This window comes from Stenella coeruleoalba, assembly GCF_951394435.1.
Source record: "Stenella coeruleoalba genome assembly, chromosome: 19".
Lineage (NCBI taxonomy): Eukaryota > Metazoa > Chordata > Mammalia > Artiodactyla > Delphinidae > Stenella > Stenella coeruleoalba.
The window spans coordinates 40,636,779-40,658,252 of record NC_137165.1 but is presented as its reverse complement, the minus strand read 5'-3'; the positions used below and the strand labels follow the sequence as shown (position 1 = coordinate 40,658,252).

The following is a 21,474-nucleotide window of genomic DNA, read 5'->3' as shown; positions in this document are numbered from 1 at the left end:
AAGTAAAAGCAGAGTGTTGGTTGTCTTAATTAGTAAATCTATTTCAAGTGTCATCACAAAATGGATCAAATGAGTTTTCATAAACATGCTGTTTTGCAGAAAAAAAAAAAGATGAGGCAAATTCAAGAGGAAGGATATCATTTAAAAAAACTGCTTTGGGGGCTTCCCTGGTGGCTCAGTGGTTAAGAATCCGCCTGCCAATGCAGGGGACACGGGTTCGAGCCCTGGTCCAGGAAGATCCCACATGCCGCAGAGCAACTAAGCCCATGCGCCACAACCACTGAGCCTGCGTGAGCCTGCGTGCCACAACTACTGAAGCCCGTGTGCCTAGAGCCCGTGCTCTGCAAAAAGAGAAGCCACCGCGGTGAGAAGTCCGCGCACTGCAACAAAGAGTAGCCCCCGCTCACCCCAACTAGAGAAAGCCCCCGCGCAGCAACGAAGACCCAACACACCCAAAAATAAATAAATAAATAAATTAGAAAAAAAAAAGAAAACTGCTTTGGAGGTGGAGTTGGGTAGAGTTTTAATCCCTAGCTGCTAAGTTGGTTACCTCTACTCCATTTCCCCTAGACTTCTTCGTGATGCTGGCAGAGCTCTCTGAGATCCCCGAATACCACCCGAGTTCTTCAGTTACGGGCGGGATGATGGGAACGTGGCCTCTCCTAGGGTGAGCGTTCTGCTTCTTGCCTCCTCCGTCACCTCCTCTTCCCCAACGACACTGGAAACAGTTCTTCCTCTCTGGGCTCAGTTTCCTCAAGCTGCAAATTACTTCCAGAATGGAGAATACTCCTCTCTCAACGTTGGGTACATTTGTCCTGGATGGGAAGAGTCCTGGGAGATCATGGTGAAGGAAGGGGGAGAGGGCAGGACAGCAAAAATTAGTCCAGTGGGAAGGCTTGATGCAGAGCAAGGGGACTAAAGAGGAAAAGCTAGAAAATAGGTTAAGTGAAGCTAAACAGAGGAACTGTTTTCCTTGGGAAAGATTCTGACCGGGGCTTTGTCCATTTTCCGCCCCACTCCTTTTCCCCACATGAGATGTGGTGTTGAGAGATGGGGTAGGAAATTGGGGTGACGGAAGTTATGTGGTCGGAGGCTGACTAGGAGAAAGGGTTGTACATCAGGTAGTGATCAGAGAAGGAAGGGTAGGGAAGGGTAAATTTAAAATCAGAATAGTTGGGTGCCATTTGTCCCTCCAAAGTCACAGAGGTCATGAATAGTAGATAGTCCAAGAACTACAAATCTTGGGGCACGAATAATGGGACTTCCATTGTAGCCAAGAAGCACACCACCCAGGGGCATGTTAAAGAGAGATGTGTCAAAGGGAATGGGAGGAGTCCTAAGGCACCTATTTTCAAAGGAAACAGCTCCAAAGCAATCAAGCTAGAACGTTAAGGACTAGGGACACTTGCTCTCCTATAACTCAGCATCTGTCAGCGCTCTCATTACCAGGTGCTATTTCCAGAGTCCTGGGTCTAGTGGAGGAAAAGGGAGGGGCCCTGGTGGAGAGACAGAGGGAGACCCGATGGGCTCCTCCCCCAGCCCAGCTGCAGCTCTAGATTCTCGCCACTCGGGGGCTCCCGAGCTCAACCACAGTCCCAGTGTTAGGGACGGGGACGGGGACGGGGATGGGGACGGGGAAGGGGGAGGGGGTGGGGAGAGAGAGAGATAGAGCCTTCAGAGGACAGTTTGGGACGTCAGTGGTGACCCTGAGCAGAGAGGTGACTTAGGGGACATTTGCTCTGAAGCTGCAGACCCTTCGCATGGCCGTTGGGAAGACATCCAGCCTCAGCCCTTCTCTCGTGGGACTGGGACTAGTTCCCCACCTCTTACCCTCCGAGGTCATTTCCTCCCCTGCGCGTTTCCTTCCCCTCCCCCATCCTTGTGGTAGGAACACCACCACCATCCCCCACAGCCTGTCAGAGTCCTGAGGAATGCTCTCACCCTGGCTGGGTGCCAAGCTCTGGACTTCCTGGGCTTTGGGGTGGGGCTTGGCCAAGGGGAAGCCCTTTGGACAGGAGAGCCACCCAATCCTGCATAGCCTGCTTTCGCGCGCTCTCCCCGTGTCTCTCTCTCCCTCCGCCCCCCCCCCCACCCCCCGGCCCCAGGCAAAAGGCTCATCTATCATTCTCTGTCACCATCACCTAATTTCCTACCCCCACAATAGGATTTCCTTGCCAGGGCAAAACATCCACAATATGGAGACGGTGGGCATCCTAAACACTGGTTTGTAGTGAGAGAGGCGGAAAAAACCTATTACAGAACCTGCCTTCCCTGTTGCAGAAGGCATGTAGCTGGAAGGAGAGGTTCAGCTGCCAGGTCCTGAAGGTAAGGGTTTTGTAAACGGTCATTTGGCCCTGGAACTCCTTCTGGATCCTTCTCAGGACCATTGGGTCTAAGGAAGTACGTCTCTCTGTAGTAAAGCTTGGGAGTGAATTTCTGCGTATCTGACTACCTCTGCTCACTCTCCATGTTCCTGAAATAAATCAGCTGAAATCTGAACTTGTTGGTCTACATCAAGGCCAAGGAAATCTTTCCACCCAGCTGTAGCCGACTGGGATGGGATCAGTGAGAATGGGGAACAGGCAGAAATTACTCCCAAATCTAATGAATAGAGACCAGGCCTGTCAGAGGCCTCTGCGTCCTCTCCAAGGGGTCACTGCTCAGAAATGTTTTTGCATTGAAGGGGTTGGAGAATCTTCTGATATTGTCCACAAGTGACAAAGTGAGAACTCAGTCCTGTGGCATCCCCTGCCTCGCGGTCCCTTGGTGCAGATTTTGCAGACTGTCTACCTGAAGTCATCATCTGTAGACCTGTGCCAGATTCCCAAGTTCCTATCTTGAAATCTCAGCCCCCCACACCCAGGGCCTAGAGGAGAGCCGATGTAGGTCACTGCAGCTGAGCCTGCGGGGCTGTTTGCTCCTTGAGCGCAGAGCCTTTCAGGCACAGAGAGGAAACCTTGCAGAGAAGTGAGAGAAAGGGCTCTGTGAGTAACAGAGGAAAGCATTCCTCAAAAAATGAAGCATGGAGAGGACAGGAGTCAACTGGTCGCACCTGAGACAGTGATGGGAGCTCTGCTCCTAAGAGGCTGCATGTGACAGAGGAGGGAAAGGGAGAGGAGAGGGGCTGAGCATGGCCCCCTCCCTGGCTTTCCCTCCCATGCCCCACCCTTGCTCTCTTTGCCTGTGTAAGGGAACCCTTCTGATCTACTGTCCATCCCCCATTCTCCAGTCGCCTTGCTTTCAAGGCTTAGATTTCATTCTCTGGAGCCTTTGTGACTTGCCTCAGAGACCCTCTGCTTCCTCTGGTCACAGTTTCTGTGTCTCAGGAAGCTAGAGTAGGCCAGGGTTGTCCCCACCCGCCCCATTGAAAGACTCTTCCTGCTTGTTATCTGTTAAACTCATTTTGCCCAGGGTACTTCCAACCCTCTGGGGCCTCATTTCTTTTCTTGGCTCTCCCTACCCGCCAAGATCCAAAGGAGTGTGTGTTTTTGTGTACATGCATGGTGCCCATACTGTCTTGGTTTTGCATGGGGTGTCAAGGACCTATGGCTGTAATGAGCTTGGGGTCCTCATGGCCAGGAAAAATAGACAAGGGACCAATTTCTACCTCCAGACTCAAAACAATTTAAACCACAATCAATTGTTCTGTAGGAGTCTCAGGACAGGAAGAAAAGTAGGGAAGATGGAGAAAGGATAAATAATCAGTCTTAGCATTCTCTTCCCCTCAAACCCTTACCCTCCCCTTTCACGTCTCAGCTACTTATCCTCCCACTACTTGTTTGCTCTCATTCCCAGAATCCCTGCACACAGTAGGCACTCAATAAATGCTTTTTACACTGAGTCAAACTGAATCCGGTTATGCTCTCTGGCTAAACTTTGAGATGAAAAAGCACAAAAGGAGAAGGTAGACCCTCTCCAGATCCTGGGCTAGATTCTCCTACAGGACTGATTGCTAGGGAACAGAGACCCAGAGCAGTGGTTCTCCTGCATCAGAATCACCTGCAGAGCTGGGTGAAACTCAGATTGCTGGGTTCTACCGCCCGAATTTCTCATTCAATGGGCCTGGGATGGAGCCTGAAAATTTGCATTTCTAACAGGTGCCTGGGTGATGCTGACCCCTCCACTAATCCTGAGAATCACTGTCTTAGGGAACCACAGCCCCTCACCCCAGTGCTCACCATGGGGACCTGGTTCGTCCCAATGTCATATAGTTTAGGAGGAAGGAACAGGTGAGAATTGGGAACACGTGACTCCTGCTCAGTCCTCCACCCCAACACCTACAGGGATCCCAGAAAGATAGGGCAAGGGTGAGCAGAAGTCGGTCTCCGATTGATTAGACGTTCTCTTTTTAAATAGTCCATCGACTCCATCCTTTTTTAAAGTCACTTCCCAAAACATGTTTTGCAGCAGCAACGGAGCACTAGGAATTTCCTGTGGCGAGGCAGCGCCAGCATGGGGAGGGGAGAGGCCTTGCTGAGCGAGCGCCTTCCCTTGGCTCGGGCAGGGCCACGTGCCCCACCCCCTCGCTTGCACATGTCTGCACCGCCACCGCCGCAGCAGCCGGGCTGTTTATGAGCGAGTTGTTGTGGTAGAAATGGAGCAGGCTGCACATGCCCGGGCCATGTGACCCCAGCAGCCCGCGTGAGCCTCGAGCCGGCACAGACACACACACTCGGCCCTGTCCTCCACCGGCTGGAGAAACAGGAGGAAAGATGGGGAAGGAGTGAAAGGGCACTGGGCTCCCTTCCCCCTGTCTCCTGGCTCTTTATTCTGCTTCTGTCTCCTCTGTCTCTCCCAAGCCACCAGGAGAGGAAACACCCAGGAAAGGAACATGGTTTCCCCAGGCATATTCTCCTCCCAGGCAGCCCCTTGGCATTTACACAACCCAGAGCCCTAAGCCCCAAATGAACAAAGGGCCTCCCCAAGCCAAGATCACAGGATGCCAGCCCCAGTCCTCCAGCTGACGTGCTAATGGCAGCCCAGAGCCAAGACTTGGTTTCCCTGCAGCCTGGGCTCCCCAAATCAGGCTGCCTGGTCCCCTCTTTCTAGGAAGGAGGATGCCGCACAGAGATGCAGTGAGTGCCCGGTCCAGAATTAGAACCAGGAGTGTTCAGGGATTTGTGGGGTCAGGGACTGGAAGCAAGGATTCTTTCTGCAGCAGTCGTCTGTGGGGTTAGTGGACAGGAAGGGCAAAATCCCTCTGCCAACTGAGGATAGGGAAGAGCTGAGGGATGGGGTGGGGATGGGGGGTGAGATCTGGAAGAACACAAACTCTGTCCAGCTGGAGAACAAACTCTTCCTTGTGACGCGAGAGACAAGCTCAGCCTCCATCCCTCATGGAAGTGTCCCCTCTCATCCATCTGGCCCTCCCAGCCCCTTAGAGACCTCTGTCAGCACTCTAACCCCAGACCCCCGCTTCCAGCCCTCTGCTCCGGCCCCCCACCCGTGACCCTGTTTCTGAGCGGCAGTGCCTCTTGCTGGGATGTGAGACTGTGCTGGAGTCAGGCGGACAGTAGGTTAGCAGGAACAAGCAAATGAAAGGAGCACGACCCACATTTCCTCACCGCACCAAAACTTCGCAGATCCTGCATTGCAGAGCTAGCGCTTTTTTTTTTTTTTTTTTTTTTTAATTCTCCACTGGGCCCCTACACGCGTCTGCATTTTTGCAACCAGTACAGATTTTTTTTTCAGGGTGCAAACTGCGCATTCTAATGAGCCAAAGCTCCTTCCCGCGGCATTGAAAATCTCTGGCAAATTGCTTCTCCCCACCCCCACCCCCAATTTAGAAAAAGGGGAGGGATCCCAAATTTGTGAAGTCGCATCCTCCCTTTCTCCTTCCCCTGCTCCCCTCCCCCAACATACTGCAGTCTTTCCAGCCCAACTAACAGCTGCAGACCAGGGGAGAGGGATGGGAGGTGGGAAAAATCAGCCTTGTTCCTCCTTTGCACTCAGACTGAGCTGGCGGGGGGCGGGGTTGCTTTTTTCCTGGGCAACCCGTTGCATCCCTCTTTCCCTCCCCATCCCAGCCAGTGTTTATGTAAGCCTCCCAGAAGCTACACACAGCCCCTAATGCCTGCCCAGGCCGCAGCTCCTCCAAGGTCCGTCCTGCTCACGAGGACTGTCATGAGCCTCCGGCCTCCCCAGGCAGCTGCATGGAGATCTGCAGAGGCTCAAGGAATGAGGAGATGTTGGACACGGAGGGGGTTTGAGATGGAGCTTGGGGTAAGGGATGGCGATGGGGGCAGGCACACAGGTATCCCAGCCTCACCACTCCCCATACATTCCTGTGCATCTTAGTCCTACAGAGGCTCAAGGACAGCCAAGGGGCAGGTGCAGGGACCTGGAAGGTGACACCACCCGTGGGCTCCAGCAGCAGCATAGCAAAGGTTGGACAGGATGGCCTTGCCTTAGCATGTCCTGGATGTCACTGCCCCCAGATCTGGGAGGAGGAACCCCGTGCCAGAAAGTGGGCACTCTGGGGCTTAGTTTTCTCCTGCCAAGGGCAGTCCATGTCACCTCCTTGATCCTGTGAGTTTGCTGGGATCCTGGGCTCAGAGAGGGGAACCCAAGGGAGGATTCCCCAAAGCATCTGCTGAAGAAGCACTGGCCCAGGATGGTAGGTGGCTTTCAGAGGGCTGTTTTCAAAAATGCTCATCTCTCAAGCAGGTAAATGGGGAAGAAGGATGTTGTTTCCTTATGGCTTTTTTTTAAAAAATAAATTTACTTTATTATTTATTTTTGGCTGCATTGGGTCTTCGTTGCTGCACGCTGGCTTTCTCTAGTTGCAGAGAGCCGGGGCTAGACTTCGTTGTGGTGTGCGTGCTTCTCATTGCGGTGGCTTCTCTTGTTGCGGAGCACGAGGTCTAGGCGCGCGGGCTCTATAGCACAGCCTCAGTAGTTGTGGCGCACGGGTTTAGTTGATCCGCGGCATGTGGAATCTTCCTGGACCAGGGCTCGAACCCGTGTCCCCTGCATTGGCAGACGGATTCTTAACCACTGCGCCACCAGGGAAGTCCCTCCTTATGGCTTTTTATACAACTTGTGTCTGTCCTTGGTGGTCTTCCGTACTCTCATTTAACCAATCCATTCTTTTTTATTTTTAATTTTTTTAATTGAAACTTGTGTTTGAAGTGTTAACAAGGAAGGAGAACTTTGGTTCACTGGAAAAGTCAATCGACTAAATGAATTATAAAGGTAAGCAAGTATGTAACAGGTCATTACTGGCAATGGGCCCATATTGATTGGTTCCTACCAAGGGGTACACGTAGATATGGTTCTCACCAAAGGGTCTGCATGCAAAAGGCTCCCACAGGAGGGGGTCATCCATGCAGCCCCCATTCATGTGGCCCCACCGAGGGTGCCTTCCAGCAAGATAGAGACCACACCACCCAACCAATCCTTTTTTTTTTTTGTGGCTACACCACGCAGCTTGTGGGATCTTACTTCCCCGACCAGGGCCCTGGCAGTGAAAGCGCCAAGTCCTAACCACTGGACCGCCAGGGAATTCCCATTTTTTTCCCCAACCAATCCATTCCTGATACACCATGGCCCTTTAAGGGGCCCAGACCTATGGAAGGAAGCACCATGGCCCTTTAAGGGGCCCAGACCTATGTGTCCCTCTCCCTTCATCACCAGCTACATATCCCAGAGTCACGGGGTCAGAGAAGAGAAGGATGTCTGCTTAAGTTACTCACTGCTGTAGCAATGTATGTGGAAGTTTGTTTTTTTGTGTGTTTGCACCCTAATCTGGCCCCCTTCTACCTAACCAGAGGAGGGGAATGTAGGAGTGAGAGAGGGAGGAGTTTAAGGGAAGAAGAAATGAGGGTGGAGTTAGAGGTTCTGGGAAACTAAGGTACTTGTGGAGACAGGAGCAAGGGGTACTTCGGGCTTCCCCTTCTTGGTGACACACCTCATTTCCAGCACCATTGTTGCTTAGGAAACACCAGGATGAGCTTGCAGCTCAGACATTCCACCCAGAGTAATCATTCTCTCAAGGAAGGGCAGTCTTGCTAGTGGGAAGAGTTTTATCCTCAGGCCTGGGGTTGAATTCCCAACATTGCCATTTTCATTGTGCCATTGATAGTAGTAGTTCCAAGAGACAGCTGGGGGAGCTTTAGCTCCTCCATAAGTCTCCATTAACTCCTCCATTCTTTAATGTGACATCTTCTCAATCTTAAGTGCTTCACTTCAAATACAGCTTCAAGACAAGTTGCCTTGTCTCTGGAGCGTCCTGGGCAAGTTAATAAATGTTTCTAAGTCTCAGATTCCCCATCTCTAAATTAAGAATGGGGACTTTCCTGGTGGCGCAAGTGGTTAAGAATCCGCCCGCCAATGCAGGGGACACGGGTTCGAGCCCTGGCCCGGGAAGATCCCACATCCCGCGGAGCAACTAAGCCTGTGCGCCACAACTACTGAGCCTCCGCTCTAAAGCCCGCAAACCGCAATTACCGAGCCCGCGAGCCACAACTACTGAAGCCCGTGCGCCTAGAGCTTGTGCTCCGCAACAAGAGAAGCCACCACAATGAGAAGCCCACGCACCGCAACGAAGAGTAGCCCCCACTTGCCGCAATTAGAGAAAACCCGCGTGCAGCAACAAAGACCCAACGCAGCCAAAAATAAATAAATAAATGTTAAAAATAAATAAACTAAGAATGAGACCTACAGCATAGGGCTGTCATGGACGTTCAATGAAATGATCTGTGTAACACACTTAGCCCAGTACCTGGCATACAGTTGGTACTTAATACATATTTATTACTTCCTTTCCTTGGAAAAAGGAGTAGTGAGGTAAAGATAGAATCTGAGACAAAACACATCCATGGAACCCAGGCTTGGATCATACCTCACCCTCCCTTTTTCTATCACCCCCAGAGAAAAAATTAATTCAGACTTTAACCCTCCTACTTAATTCTCCTGAAATTCTCCCCAAGACATCAAAGCTTTTGGTGGGTTAGGGAAAGCTGGCTGGTCTTTCAGAGAACAGAAAAAGGATCTAGGAGGGCTGGGAATGAGTCTCTCCCAGGCACAGGGCTTGCTGCCTGGGGCTGGGGCATTCCCAGCGTTTCTGTCCTGGGTCTGCATCACCTGGGCAGGCAGGTTATTTTCCTGGGGCAGTGGTTCGTTCCGTGAGAAAGGAGCGGGGAAGGAAGGCACTTCCTTCCTACTGAAGGCTGACCTGGTTTCCAGCAAGGACCCACCCCAGTCAGTCAGTCAGTCAAGCACTCAGCCCAAGATTTAGGCCACCCAGGATTTGCACAGGGTGTTGCCTTGTTACCCAGAGCACCCTACTGATGAGGAAAATAGGTCTTGGATCAAACACACACATCCACACACATTCTTGCCATTCACACTTACACACTCACACATGCAGTCTCTCGTTCATGATCCTATGATCACACTCTGGCCAGAGCTTGGAGCTCTCACTCTCTTCCTCTACCCTATCTCTGCTGTCCTCCCCAGACCAAAGAAATTCAAGAGAATTTAACACATAGTTGGAAACATATATACACACACAGGATTCCACCCGGCCCCTAAATGGTGAGGTCAGTCTAGGATCCCAGACTCTGAGGAATCGGAGCAGAAGTGTGGGCAACATGGAGCCAGGTGTGCTCTGCTGTGCTGGGTCTGGGATATGCATCCATTCCCCATGGTTCTACCTGGGCACTGTTGATTAAGGGTCCAAGTTGTTCTTGGGCTGAATTTCGCTATGGGAGATACGGTGCGTGAGCATGCACAGGTGTGTGTGTGTGTGTGTGTGTGTGTGTGTGTGTGTGTGTGTGTGTATAGAAGTGAACTGGAATGTCCAGCTGGCAGGAGGGGTGGGAGGCCATGTTGAGATACACCTGTTGTCTTAGGTCAAGGTTGAGGTCATAGAGAGGCCAAAGCTAGATTCTATTCCAGGTCCCCAAAGGCCAGACAACCCAGCCTTTTCTCCCTCCATTTGGTGGCTCTTAGTCCCATAGTCTCTGTCCTTCTCCCAGCAGCTATTGACAGAGAGAGGAGCAGGATGGATAGACAGAAGCTTCTGGAGCCAAGGGAGAGTCCTGCCTCATCATTATTCTGTATCCTTCTCTCCAGTTGTAGAAGGAAGATCCCAAAGTTACTTCTTTGTCAGGGAGCAAAGGAGGGGCCCTATAAGAAGTGCAGAGGAAGGAGGGCGCAGAAGTAACCCCCCTCCTTTGCCTCCTCCCTCCCAGCCTCCGCCTTCGTACCTCACACAGACTGCAAAACAACCCAGCTTCTTGCCAAGAGTCAGGCTGACTGCATTTCAGCTCTGGCTGCCTCTGCTTCCTCCTCCCTCTCACTGGCTGTAAACTCAGGGAGGGAGTCTTGACCCCTGCCCTCCCCGAGTAGGGATAAACACCAGCAAGTAGAACAAGGGGTGGGCAGGGTGACCACAGCAGCAAGAAGAACTGTAGCTGCCTAACAGGGCAACGAAAGGGAGTGTGCTGACGGGGGTGCTGGGCTGGTGGGGAGCTAGAGGTCAGACCAAGGTCCCTGATTTTGAGTCTAGCCCTGGCAGGTCCCTGGGCTTGGGCTCTGGCCCTGGCCCTGGCTCTGATGGAGACTCAGGAAGGGTGCAGAGAGCATGCAGTGCCGGACATGGCAGTTCACCTCCCAGTTTTCCCTCCAGAGCCCAGCAGGAGGAGGGAGAGGGGGTGGAGGCTGAGTTCAGAACCAAGTTTTCCTGAAAAGCCTCTTTCCTTGTTTGTCCTAGCCCCTCCCAGGTCCTCCCACGCTCTGCTGCAGCTTCCCAGCTCTGGGCCAAGGGGCCAGGGCAGGCCAGGGAAGAGCCCACTGCCCTCACTCTCCCACTGTTCTTGGGGGCAAGGAAACAAAGCTAAAGCCCAGGCCGTTCTAGGGAGCCCATCTGTCTTCCCCTGGGAGTCAGAGGGCCAGCGAGTGGTCAGGCCAGCTGCCCAGCCGCCTCCCCTTCAGTCATCTTCACAGTCCTCTCTGCTTACTTCCTCACCACCCAGCTTACTCCTTCCTTGGTGTCCACACGCCTCCTTTTCTTTACTTTTTCGGTAGCTGTTTCCAGGCATCCATCAATGCTGTCCCAGGAGCTATCTGTGAACAAGTGGAGAAGGGCTTCCTGTGTGGGAAAAAAAAAAAGACAAAAAGAAAACCCTCCCTAGGAGCAGTGGGACTGAGGAGGGACTAGCAGGAAGCAGCAGGTGGCCCAGGTTCACTTGGCTGCTTCAAGAAGAGGCTTGCAGCTCTCCCCGCAAGCCAAGTCCTCAAACAGGATAGACCTCGGGAAATACCTGGCATCTCCCAGTGGTTAGGACTCCCAGCTCTCACTGCCGAAGGCCCGGGTTCAATCCCTGGTTGGGGAATCCCACAAGCCACACAGCGAGGCCAAAAAAAAAAACACCCCAAAACAGGATAGACCTTGACTGGAGACCCCTTTTCGCCAATGGGGCAGAGTTGCTCCTCTGAAGGGAGATGCGGGCTGTTTCTAACCCCTATTCAGCGTTTCATTTCCATGTCTGCCCACCTCCTTGATGGTGGTCAAATGAAACTAGCAATGGATGCCTGACCTTGGGCCAATCACTTCTTCTAAGACTCATTTTCCTCGTCAGTAAGGGAGAGAGGGTTAAGATGGTCTTTGTGTTCCCTTCCGTGGAATCCACGCTACCCTGAAGCACTGAGGGTGGGGAGGGGGGTGTCACTCTGCCCCCAAGCCCTGCCTCACCTCTGGCCCCTTTAGAACTTCAAAGCACTTTCACCACAAAGCTCTCCTCCCTTGTCCTTTTTATTTCCTAGACAAAGGGAAATGACTCACCCCGAAGTCACCTTCAGTGGGTGGGGTGGTGTCATACACGAAAACAGGGAGTCCCCAGGGACATCCTCACCACGCCCCCCCCCCCCCCCCCCCCCCGCCATGGCAACTCGTTTCCCTAGGGGAGTAGAATGGAACAGGGGCCACATTTCCTTTCCATCTCAGGACTTGGCTCTGCAGCAGAAGTTCAGCTTAAGCTCCTGACCGAGGGGATATTCCTACTTGTCATCTCTCTGGTGTCACCAGTAACCTCAAGGCGAAGTCAGTCCTGCAATCACGTGAAGCGCTCACGTTTGCAAGGTTTGCAGAAAGGGGTTGTTAGCTTTGATCTCCCAGGGAGCGGCCAAGCTTGCCAGCCGCTCCCCAGGAATTCACATGCCTCTGCCATACAGGCTTTCCAAACACGCCACCCTGACTCTCAGCGCACTCCACCCCACAAGGCTCTCAGCTCCTCCCCGGTTCCAGCAGGAGCTTTTGCGAGGCAGAAACGGGGAAATATACGCAGTCCGCCCACTTTGCCAATGGACTACATATCCCGACAGCCTTGGCTTTACGCAGGCGCACGGAACTCAACGTGCCTGCTGCTGGAAAAGTGTGTCACTGGGGCACGAGGCGCTCCCTGGGATCACATGGTACCTGCTCCAGTGCCGCGTGCGGCCCGGGAACCCTGGGTTGCTGGCGCCTGCGCAGAGCCCTCTGTCCCAGAGAAAAAGGCTGGGGCAAAAGGCCGTTGAGATTGGCAGAGTGAAATACTGCTGCCGAGGGAACGTAGCAGGGCACACGTCTCGCTTCTTTGCGCCTGGGTGCCCCGTTTCTCCCATCACGTACTTACTTCCTGACTGCAACCTCTCTCCCTCTGGGACTTTTGCACCGGGAGCTCCAGATTCCCTACCCTGCAGCGCTGCGGAGCCTTCAGGCAGTGGCACCCCGGGCACTGCAGAGACCCGACCCTCCTTGCTACCTTCTAGCCAGAACTACTGCAGGCTGATTCCCTCCGCCCCCTTCCCCCACACTCTCTTGCTTTTCCCATGCAAAGCCGACCTCCGTTGCCTCAGCGTCCTACCCTTCTGCAGGGCTGCAGTCGGCCACCCCAAGACCTTGCTGCAGGGTGCCTAGGATCCTTATCGTGAGCCGCGGGGTCCACTCCCCGTCCTCGGTCAGTTCCCAGGGGGCGACAGCGGCAATTGTAATCTCCAGTTTGTGTCAAGGTCCAGTTTGAATGACCGCTGTCAGCTGGTGAAGACATGACGACCCTGGACTCCAACAACAACACAGGTACTAAGATTCCTTTGCTACCATCATTCTTTCTCTGTCACTGTCTCCTCTCCTCCATCTACGCCTTTGTAAGGAACTTTGTAAGGGACTGGAGACTCCCTCGGCCTGGGGATTTGCTAGCGTGATGGGGGCCGTAGGCTGGGATTTCCAGAGTGGGTTGTTCGGCCTGGGAATGCGCCCGGAGGCGCCCCACCATCACCCCTCAGAGCCCCTCTCTTTAGCCTGAAGGACTCGGATCGCGGGGAAGGAGGAAATGGAGAGCGGGTACGTGTGGTGAGATGAACAGTTTACAAGAACTGGGAGTTTTGGAGCAGTGCCCCGAAACGCCCCCATCTGTCCACCCCCTGCAGCTGTGGCATGCTTGGACTTCTCGGAAGGAGGACCCCCTCCTTCCAATCTTCCTCTTCCCTTAGTTCCTGCAGGCTCGAGGGAACTCGAGAAGCAGTGGGGCGACCTGGGTTCCAGGCAGGAGGGGCTGGGGGGATGGGTCGGATCTCACTGGTGAATCCTCAGTAGGGAGCGGCACTTGAGGAGCCCCACGAGTGGTGCTCTGCCCCAGGAAGGACACCCAGAGCGCCCCGGCAGCCCGGAGCGCTCACATGGCTGCGGAGCCGGGCCCACGTGCTGCGTTTGTTTTCATTCTGCAGAAGCCGTCGCCGCCACCCCATTGGTGGTTGCCTCCCGGCCCCATTACATAATGAGCTCCGCCCCCCGTTGCCCCGGCAACGCGTGTACCCTTCTCTCCTCCCCTTAGTAGTCCTGACCCAGCTGGCGTGAGGGACCCAGCCCTAGACTGGGACCCCGGACGCCGAGGAGGGGCGGGGCGGGGGGCGGGGCTGCTGCTCCCGATTGACGGGAAGCGGAGAGGGCGGAACCTCGGGTTCTGGGGTTCCTCGTTGGGGAGCCACGTGCAAGAGGCACACGTGGAGCCGGGACGTGAGGCCGGCTGAGGGCCCGGCTCCCGCCCCGCCCCGCCGAGATCTGGGTGAAGCTGGGCTGACTCACCGCCCCCGCCTGCCTCCTTTTCCTGTCCGCCTGCCCGGCCCTCTCCTCCTTCCCCATAACCGATGCAGAGTAAGACAGAGCCATCCCTGACCTCTCGTGGCCTCATGTTTACACTCCTCAAGGGGACCTCACATCTAGCCACCCTTCTCCTCCCTCTTTTCCTCTTCATTCTCTTTGCACCTACCTCACCGTACTGCCTTTAGACTCAGCTTCTCCACATTACAAATTCTTTCTGTTCCCCAAGCATCTCGTTTCTTAGTCCTGCAAACACTGTCTTACGCCTACTCCCAGCAAACAAGAAGCAGTTTGTCTCCTAAGGGCTTCCCGCAGAACAACTACATCCCAGAAACATAGCTGAAAGGATATTAAGTCTCTTTCATCTTTTTTTTTTTTTTCCCACAGAAAGGAAAACTGGGACCCAGAGAGGGGAGTTGATTTCCTCTGGGTCACAAATCAAGTTGGTGGTGATAGATCCAGATCTAAAACTAGACTCTTTTGAGTGTGCCCCACACTGCCAGGTGGAAGTCTCTTCGGATGAGTCTTACTTCTCTTTGGGGGATGGCTGAACTGGGTCAGGTTCATTTACCACCAAATAAATATCCCATTCCCCCACCTCAGCCCTGAAACTGTAGGAGCCGATCTATTGTGCAATTATTTTACAGGGAACTCGGTTCACCCTGACCAACCTTGAGCTATTTTAGGGTTGCTCTGCCCAGCTTAGTGTGTGTCAGTGGGTGAGCAAGACATGTGCCTCTGTAGACACGGTGGCATGCCCTGTGTCAGCTCACACGTGTCCTGGGATCCTCCCTCCTCCCACCCCATCCATGGCAGGCCATGCGAGGTACTTGGCAAAGGTGTGGCAGGCAGGTCACCTTCTTCTCCTGCTAATGCAATGGGAACACAGCCACCTGGTTGGCAATATAACTAGAGGGCCAAAGTCCCTGAATGGCCAGAGAGCCAAGGTCATTGTCACCAGGCAGAGAGATCTAGAAGGGGGAATTCCGAAGCCTGAGGCTGGACAGTTTGTCCTTCACTTCCAACTCCTGCAACTCATACTGTTAAGCCCTTCCCTGGGTTCAGGGATAGAGTCCACTCTGACTCTTGATCTTGGAGGCCAGGGGAACAGTACCTTTGGAGAATACGTCTTCCAGTTTTGAGGGAATGTGATTGTTTTGCTCTTGTAAGACCCCCACTCTCCTCACTGTTGGCTAGCTGCCCCTCCATGGTCTCATCACTGGAATGGTCTTGGCATTAAAATCAGCAGCTGGTTTTTGTTCTTTTTTTTTGAAGCCTGGGCATTATGAATGGTTTTCAGCTGCTCATCCTATCCCGAGGTCAGCTGCTGACAATTAAGTCATTAGCTGCGGTTGATATTCTAAAGGAAGGCATCCAGGGCGGGGGTGGGGGGGTTGGTACATATGTGAGATACTCGCAGAGTATCACAGAGGTCATGCCTCTAGAGAGGTACCTCGCACGCCAGGCAGAAGCTGAGTGTACCTGCCAAGAGTTGCGGTGGTTGGTTGGCCGTGTCTGGTATGTGTTGGGGAGTTGCTTATTGTGGCTCTTCTGGGGACTCCAGGATTAGGTGTTTCACATGGTTAACTTCTGAGTATCCAACAGTGTTTTGGGAGGCAGGTGAGAGATGGGCAGAGTGGTGACCTAGGACCAAAGATATATGGCGGTTGACACGCCTTTCCCTTGGGTTCTCCTGCCAGGTGGCGTCATCACCTATATCGGCTCCAGCGGCTCCTCCCCAAACCGCACAAGCCCCGAGTCCCTCTACAGTGACAGCTCGAATGGCAGCTTCCAGTCCCTGACCCAAGGCTGTCCCACCTACTTCCCACCATCACCCACTGGCTCCCTCACCCAGGACCCAGCTCGCTCCTTTGGGAGCACTCCACCCAGCTTGGGTGACGATGGTTCCCCTTCTTCATCTTCCTCGTTGTCGTCATCCTCCTCCTTCTATAACGGGAGCCCCCCCAGGGGTCTACAAGTGGCCCTGGAAGACAGCAACCGAGTGTCCCCCAGCAAGAGCACCAGCAACATCACCAGTGAGTAAATTTCCAGCCGATCTGGGGGGAAGGGAAGGTGTCCAGGCTGAGGTGGGGAGTTGACATTCATGTGACACAGTTATTCCCAGGACCTACGCTGGCCTCAGGGATTTCTCCTAGAGTTGCACCAACTGCTGTCAGCCCTGTCTGCTCATTCGGGTGCCCCCTAGATACTGAAGCTCCTCCTCAGTTTCCCACCCCACCCCCCCGCCCAATCTCCAGCTCAGAAAACCTCCAGCTCTCTGACCACTCAGAAACCTGCCCTGTTCACCCACTGCCCCTCTCTTCCCGCAGAGCTGAATGGCATGGTGCTACTGTGTAAGGTGTGTGGGGACGTGGCCTCGGGCTTCCACTATGGCGTGCATGCCTGTGAGGGCTGCAAGGTGAGGCAGGGTGGGGGTAAGGGCAGGTGACCCTCTCCCACAGGACACATAGGCCCGGCCTAGACGGAGATGCTCACTAGCTGCCCCGGCTCCACAGGGCTTTTTCCGTCGGAGCATCCAACAGAACATCCAGTACAAAAGGTGTCTGAAAAACGAGAACTGCTCCATCGTCCGCATCAATCGTAACCGCTGCCAGCAGTGTCGCTTCAAGAAGTGTCTCTCCGTGGGCATGTCTCGAGATGGTGAGGCAGCACCGTGCCCACGAGCCTCCCCTCCCCCTCCCCCGTTCTTCCACTCGGAAGTTTCTGAATTAATCCCTGCCTTACAAAGGCCCAATACTAGGCATCTCATTTGCATAGGGGATGCCCACATTTCATCGGGTCTCAGGTAAACACACACATCTTTCCCATTAGTCTCTCTGGTCACCTCTTACCCTAATGCCTACTTGGAAAACCCCCTCGATGGCTGTGGCCTTGTGGGTTTTATGTGGAACCCCAAGCTCTAAGGGGCTTGCCCTTTCAGGAGGAAGGAAGTGAAGCGTGTGAGTGTGTATGAGAACTTCCTGACACTGCTCTCGTCCTGTCGCAGCTGTGCGTTTTGGGCGCATCCCCAAACGAGAGAAGCAGCGGATGCTGGCTGAGATGCAGAGCGCCATGAACCTGGCCAACAACCAGCTAAGCAGCCAGTGCCCGCTGGAGACCCCGCCCACCCAGCACCCCACCCCAAGCCCCATGGGCCCCTCCCCACCCCCAGCCCCTGCCCCCTCACCCTTGGTGGGCTTCTCCCAGTTCCCACAGCAGCTGACGCCTCCCCGATCCCCAAGTCCTGAGCCCACAGTGGAGGATGTAATATCCCAGGTAGCCCGGGCCCACCGAGAGATCTTCACCTACGCCCATGACAAGCTGGGCACCTCACCTGGCAACTTAAATGCCAACCATGCCTCGGGCAACCCTCCAGCCACCACCCCACATCACTGGGAAAGTCAGGGCTGCCCGCCTGCCCCCAATGACAACAACATCGTGGCCGCCCAGCGTCATAATGAGGCCCTGAACAGTTTACGCCAGGCTCCCTCCTCTTACCCTCCCACCTGGCCCCCTGGCCCTGCCCATCACAGCTGCCACCAGCCAAACAGCCATGGGCACCATCTGTGCCCCACCCACGTGTACCCAGCCCCAGAAGGCGAAGCACCTGCCGACAGTCTGCGGCAGGGCAACTCCAAGAACGTTCTGCTGGTGAGGGCACTGGGGGTGAAGTGGGCAGGGGACTGGGGAGACTGGATTTAGCACAGGGCCGCTGGGTGTGCCTGAAGGCTAGGTGCAGGGAGGATGCTGAGCCCTGCAGGAAGGGCTCTGCCTGGGAATCCCTGATCTCCACCTGGCACCCGATTGCTACTTTACCTGAAAGACCCATCCTCCAACGCCACAACTCTAACCCAAGCGGAGTCGGGGGCCCAGCACTGCTGGGGAAGCCTATCTGAGGCAGCCTGACTGATACTCCCCTCCCCAAATTCTCTCCTCTTCCAGGCATGTCCCATGAACATGTACCCGCACGGACGCAGTGGGCGAACTGTGCAGGAGATCTGGGAGGATTTCTCCATGAGCTTCACGCCCGCTGTGAGGGAGGTGGTCGAGTTTGCCAAGCACATCCCTGGCTTCCGTGACCTTTCTCAGCACGACCAGGTCACCCTGCTTAAGGCTGGCACCTTTGAGGTGAGTGACCCTTTGTGCTCCCTGCTCTTGACCTTGGGAAGGATCCAGCAGAAAGGGTGTCTGGGGTGGGCAGGGGCTCTGAAACCTTACTCTTGACGGATGAAGGAAGGGGCAGAATCCCTCCCAGTCCTGCCTATGGATGGCTGGGACTTCTGTCATCTCAGCTGGGGTCTAATTACATCCTATTACCCTAAAATAACACTTTAGGGTACAGCGCTATTCCCGTTCGAGACATGAGCACATTCACTTTGGTGAAGTGCCTTGCCCAAGGTCACAGGGAGCGACAAGGTTGAGACCCAGATTCAGGCTGGATTCCAAAGCCAGTGGGATGTTCCCCATCCACCTGGCACCGCACCCCCCTCATTGCTTACTCAGAAACTAGCCCCAGTCTTGACTGAGAAATCTAAGGCAGCACCAGTAACCCTTTCACAAAACTTTAGGGGAGGGCTTCCCTGGTGGCGCAGTGGTTGAGAGTCCGCCTGCCGATGCAGGGGACACGGGTTCGTGCCCCGGTCCGGGAAGATCCCACATGCTGCGGAGCGGCTGGGCCCGTGAGCCACGGCCGCTGAGCCTGCGCGTCCGGAGAGACCCGCGTACCGCAAAAAACAAAAAAGAAAAAAAAAAAAACTTTAGGGGCAACTTGGCGATTGCTCCTCCCACTCCACCCAGGATGACTGTCCCCGCTTTAGGTGCTGATGGTACGCTTTGCATCGCTGTTCAACGTGAAGGACCAGACAGTGATGTTTCTGAGCCGCACCACCTACAGCCTGCAGGAGCTCGGCGCTATGGGCATGGGAGACCTGCTCAACGCCATGTTCGATTTCAGCGAGAAGCTCAACTCCCTGGCGCTTACCGAGGAGGAGCTGGGCCTCTTCACCGCGGTGGTGCTCGTCTCTGCAGGTAGGTCAGGCTCCCGCCTGAGCCTGACCCCGGGAGGAGGCGGACGCAGTTCGATTCAACACACCTTTTATGGAGTACCTACTCTAGGCCAGGCCCTGCACCCGGGCACTGGGGATACAGACATGATTCAGACACAGTCTAGCTCAGGAGACAGACTCATGCCCGACTAATTATAAAACAGTGAGATAAGTGTCACAGTAGAAGCATGAACCAAGGGCTTTGGAAGCACACACAACTATTTCTGCCTGGGGAGCTGGGGAAGGAGGTGACACTTGAGTGGGGCCTCAAAGGACAAGTAAAGATACTGCCAGGCAGAGAGAGGGGGAAGGGCATCCCAGGCAGAGGGAACTACAGAACAAAAAGCAAGGGAGCCTGGGCGTGTGTGGCCTGTTCAGGGAAGGAGAGCGGCCTGGTGGGGTGGGAGGGGGCCAGCCCTGCTGAGCCTGGGCTCCCAGGTCGCAGGCACCTCCTGCTCTTGGGTCAGAGGCCTAGGAGAGGGAGTCATGTTCCCCCTCCTCCTCCTTCCCCATCGGCCCTCTGAGGGGCTTCGGGGAGAGGCTGCATGGCCGCCGCCGCGTCCTCGCAGGCCTCCGGGTCCTCCTCGTCAGAGGAGCTCAGGGAGCCTGCCTCACTGCCGTCGTCTTCCCCACAGACCGCTCGGGCATGGAGAATTCCGCTTCGGTGGAGCAGCTCCAGGAGACGCTGCTGCGGGCTCTTCGGGCTCTGGTGCTGAAGAACCGGCCCTCGGAGACTTCCCGCTTCACCAAGCTGCTGCTCAAGCTGCCGGACCTGCGGACCCTGAACAACATGCATTCCGAGAAGCTGCTGTCCTTCCGGGTGGACGCCCAGTGACCCGCCCGGCCGGCCTTCTGCCGCTGCCCCCTTGTACAGAATCGAACTCTGCACTTCTCTCTCCTTTACGAGACGAAAAGGAAAAGCAAACCAGAATCTTATTTATATTGTTATAAAATATTCCAAGATGAGCCTCTGGCCCCCCGAGCCTTCTTGTAATACCTGCCTCCCTCCCCCATCACTGAACCTCCCCTGCCTCCCCTATTTAAACCACTCTCTCCCCCCTCTTACTCTCTAGCCCCCCGATTTGTTCTATTCCTGTCTCAAATCCAGTAGTTCACAGCTGAGCTGGCTTCTGTGGTGTGTGCTCGTTCTGGGGGGCGGGGCGGAAGCGTGGCCAAGGCTGGGGGCACACCTCTCCACCTGGTCAGTTTGTGGGGTGGGTCCTCTGGCCAGCAGATGGGAGGATACAGGGAAACAGCACACAAGTCTAAGGGGGGGGTGCCCAAGGGGATTATTTTCATCATATATTTATTACATAAATATATAGTAAAATAGACGAGCAACAATTACCATAAAAATATCTTTCTTTAAAATCCTGACCCAGAACACAACGGGGTGAAAAATCGCACAAAACAGACATACTGATTGTCAACGTGGGGCAGGAGTAGGAGCCCCCAAGTCACCCCTACTGGCCCCACCCCTCCCTGGGGAAGGGACCTACCTCCTTCCCTGTTTCTGGCCACAGCCCCCCTCCCCCCACCCCAGCACCAGCTTCTCATACATTCAGTAGCGCCTGCAAGGAAGTGTCCCCCTCCTCCCACCCAGGAGTTCCCAGGGCAGGAATTACTGTCCCCCTTATGGACGGTGTCTGTGTCACACGCCCTGCCCTCTCCCAGCCCTGTAGACCCGCCACCAGGGGAAGGGGTAGGGGCTCCTCCACCCCCACCCTCCCCAAGTCTGAGCAGGGAGGAGGCTGGATGAGGTATGTGTGTTATGAGTGATGGGAGGGGGAATACTGAGATGGAGAGGCGGGTGGTGGGGGTGGGGTAGTGGTCATGGCTCTGGCACCCCCTTGTCCTGGCCTGGCACCCTCCTCCCACCAACACTGCACCTGCTGCCCCACTCTGCCTGCCCTAGTGCCCCGGGCCAATACTGGGGGAGGCATGCTAAGCACCCACGTCAAGGCCATCCCCCTCATTAGCACCAATGGCCCCCAGGAGAGGGCCCTGTCCCTCACTTCCAAAGCAGGGACTGGGACAGCTGCCTCTCTAGAGCAGGTGCGTGGCGCTCCTGAGTCCCCCCGGCTCCTCCCCCACCACGTGTACTTGCTCACACATTCACACAGAGAAACGCACACATACACCCCACGTCACTGAGAGTGGGGGGAGGGGTCGGGGGTTACGGGGAGGAGTGGGGGATCACAGCTCATATGATTGGGGAGGGGGAGGGGGAGGGGGGATTCCCAAGTGCCTGTAAGAGGCCAGGCCTCTTGAAGGCCTTTTCTCCACCATGGGCATGGCTGAGAATGGGAACGGAGGGGTGGACGTGGGGATGGAGGGATAGAGAGACTG

The 21,474-nt window shown here is 54.9% G+C and overlaps 1 protein-coding gene across 1 annotated transcript; it reads left to right on the top strand.

Moving 5' to 3' along the window:
- Positions 1-12,042: 12,042 nt before the first annotated feature.
- Positions 12,043-20,535, top strand: NR1D1 (nuclear receptor subfamily 1 group D member 1). Its single transcript, XM_079904848.1, has 8 exons — positions 12,043-13,060; positions 15,781-16,116; positions 16,411-16,499; positions 16,597-16,741; positions 17,088-17,731; positions 18,023-18,208; positions 18,898-19,108; positions 19,761-20,535. Exons 1-8 carry the CDS (start codon positions 13,030-13,032, stop codon positions 19,958-19,960), a joined length of 1,842 nt encoding a protein of 613 aa, XP_079760974.1. The 5' UTR covers positions 12,043-13,029; the 3' UTR covers positions 19,961-20,535.
- The last annotated feature ends 939 nt before the right edge of the window (positions 20,536-21,474 follow it).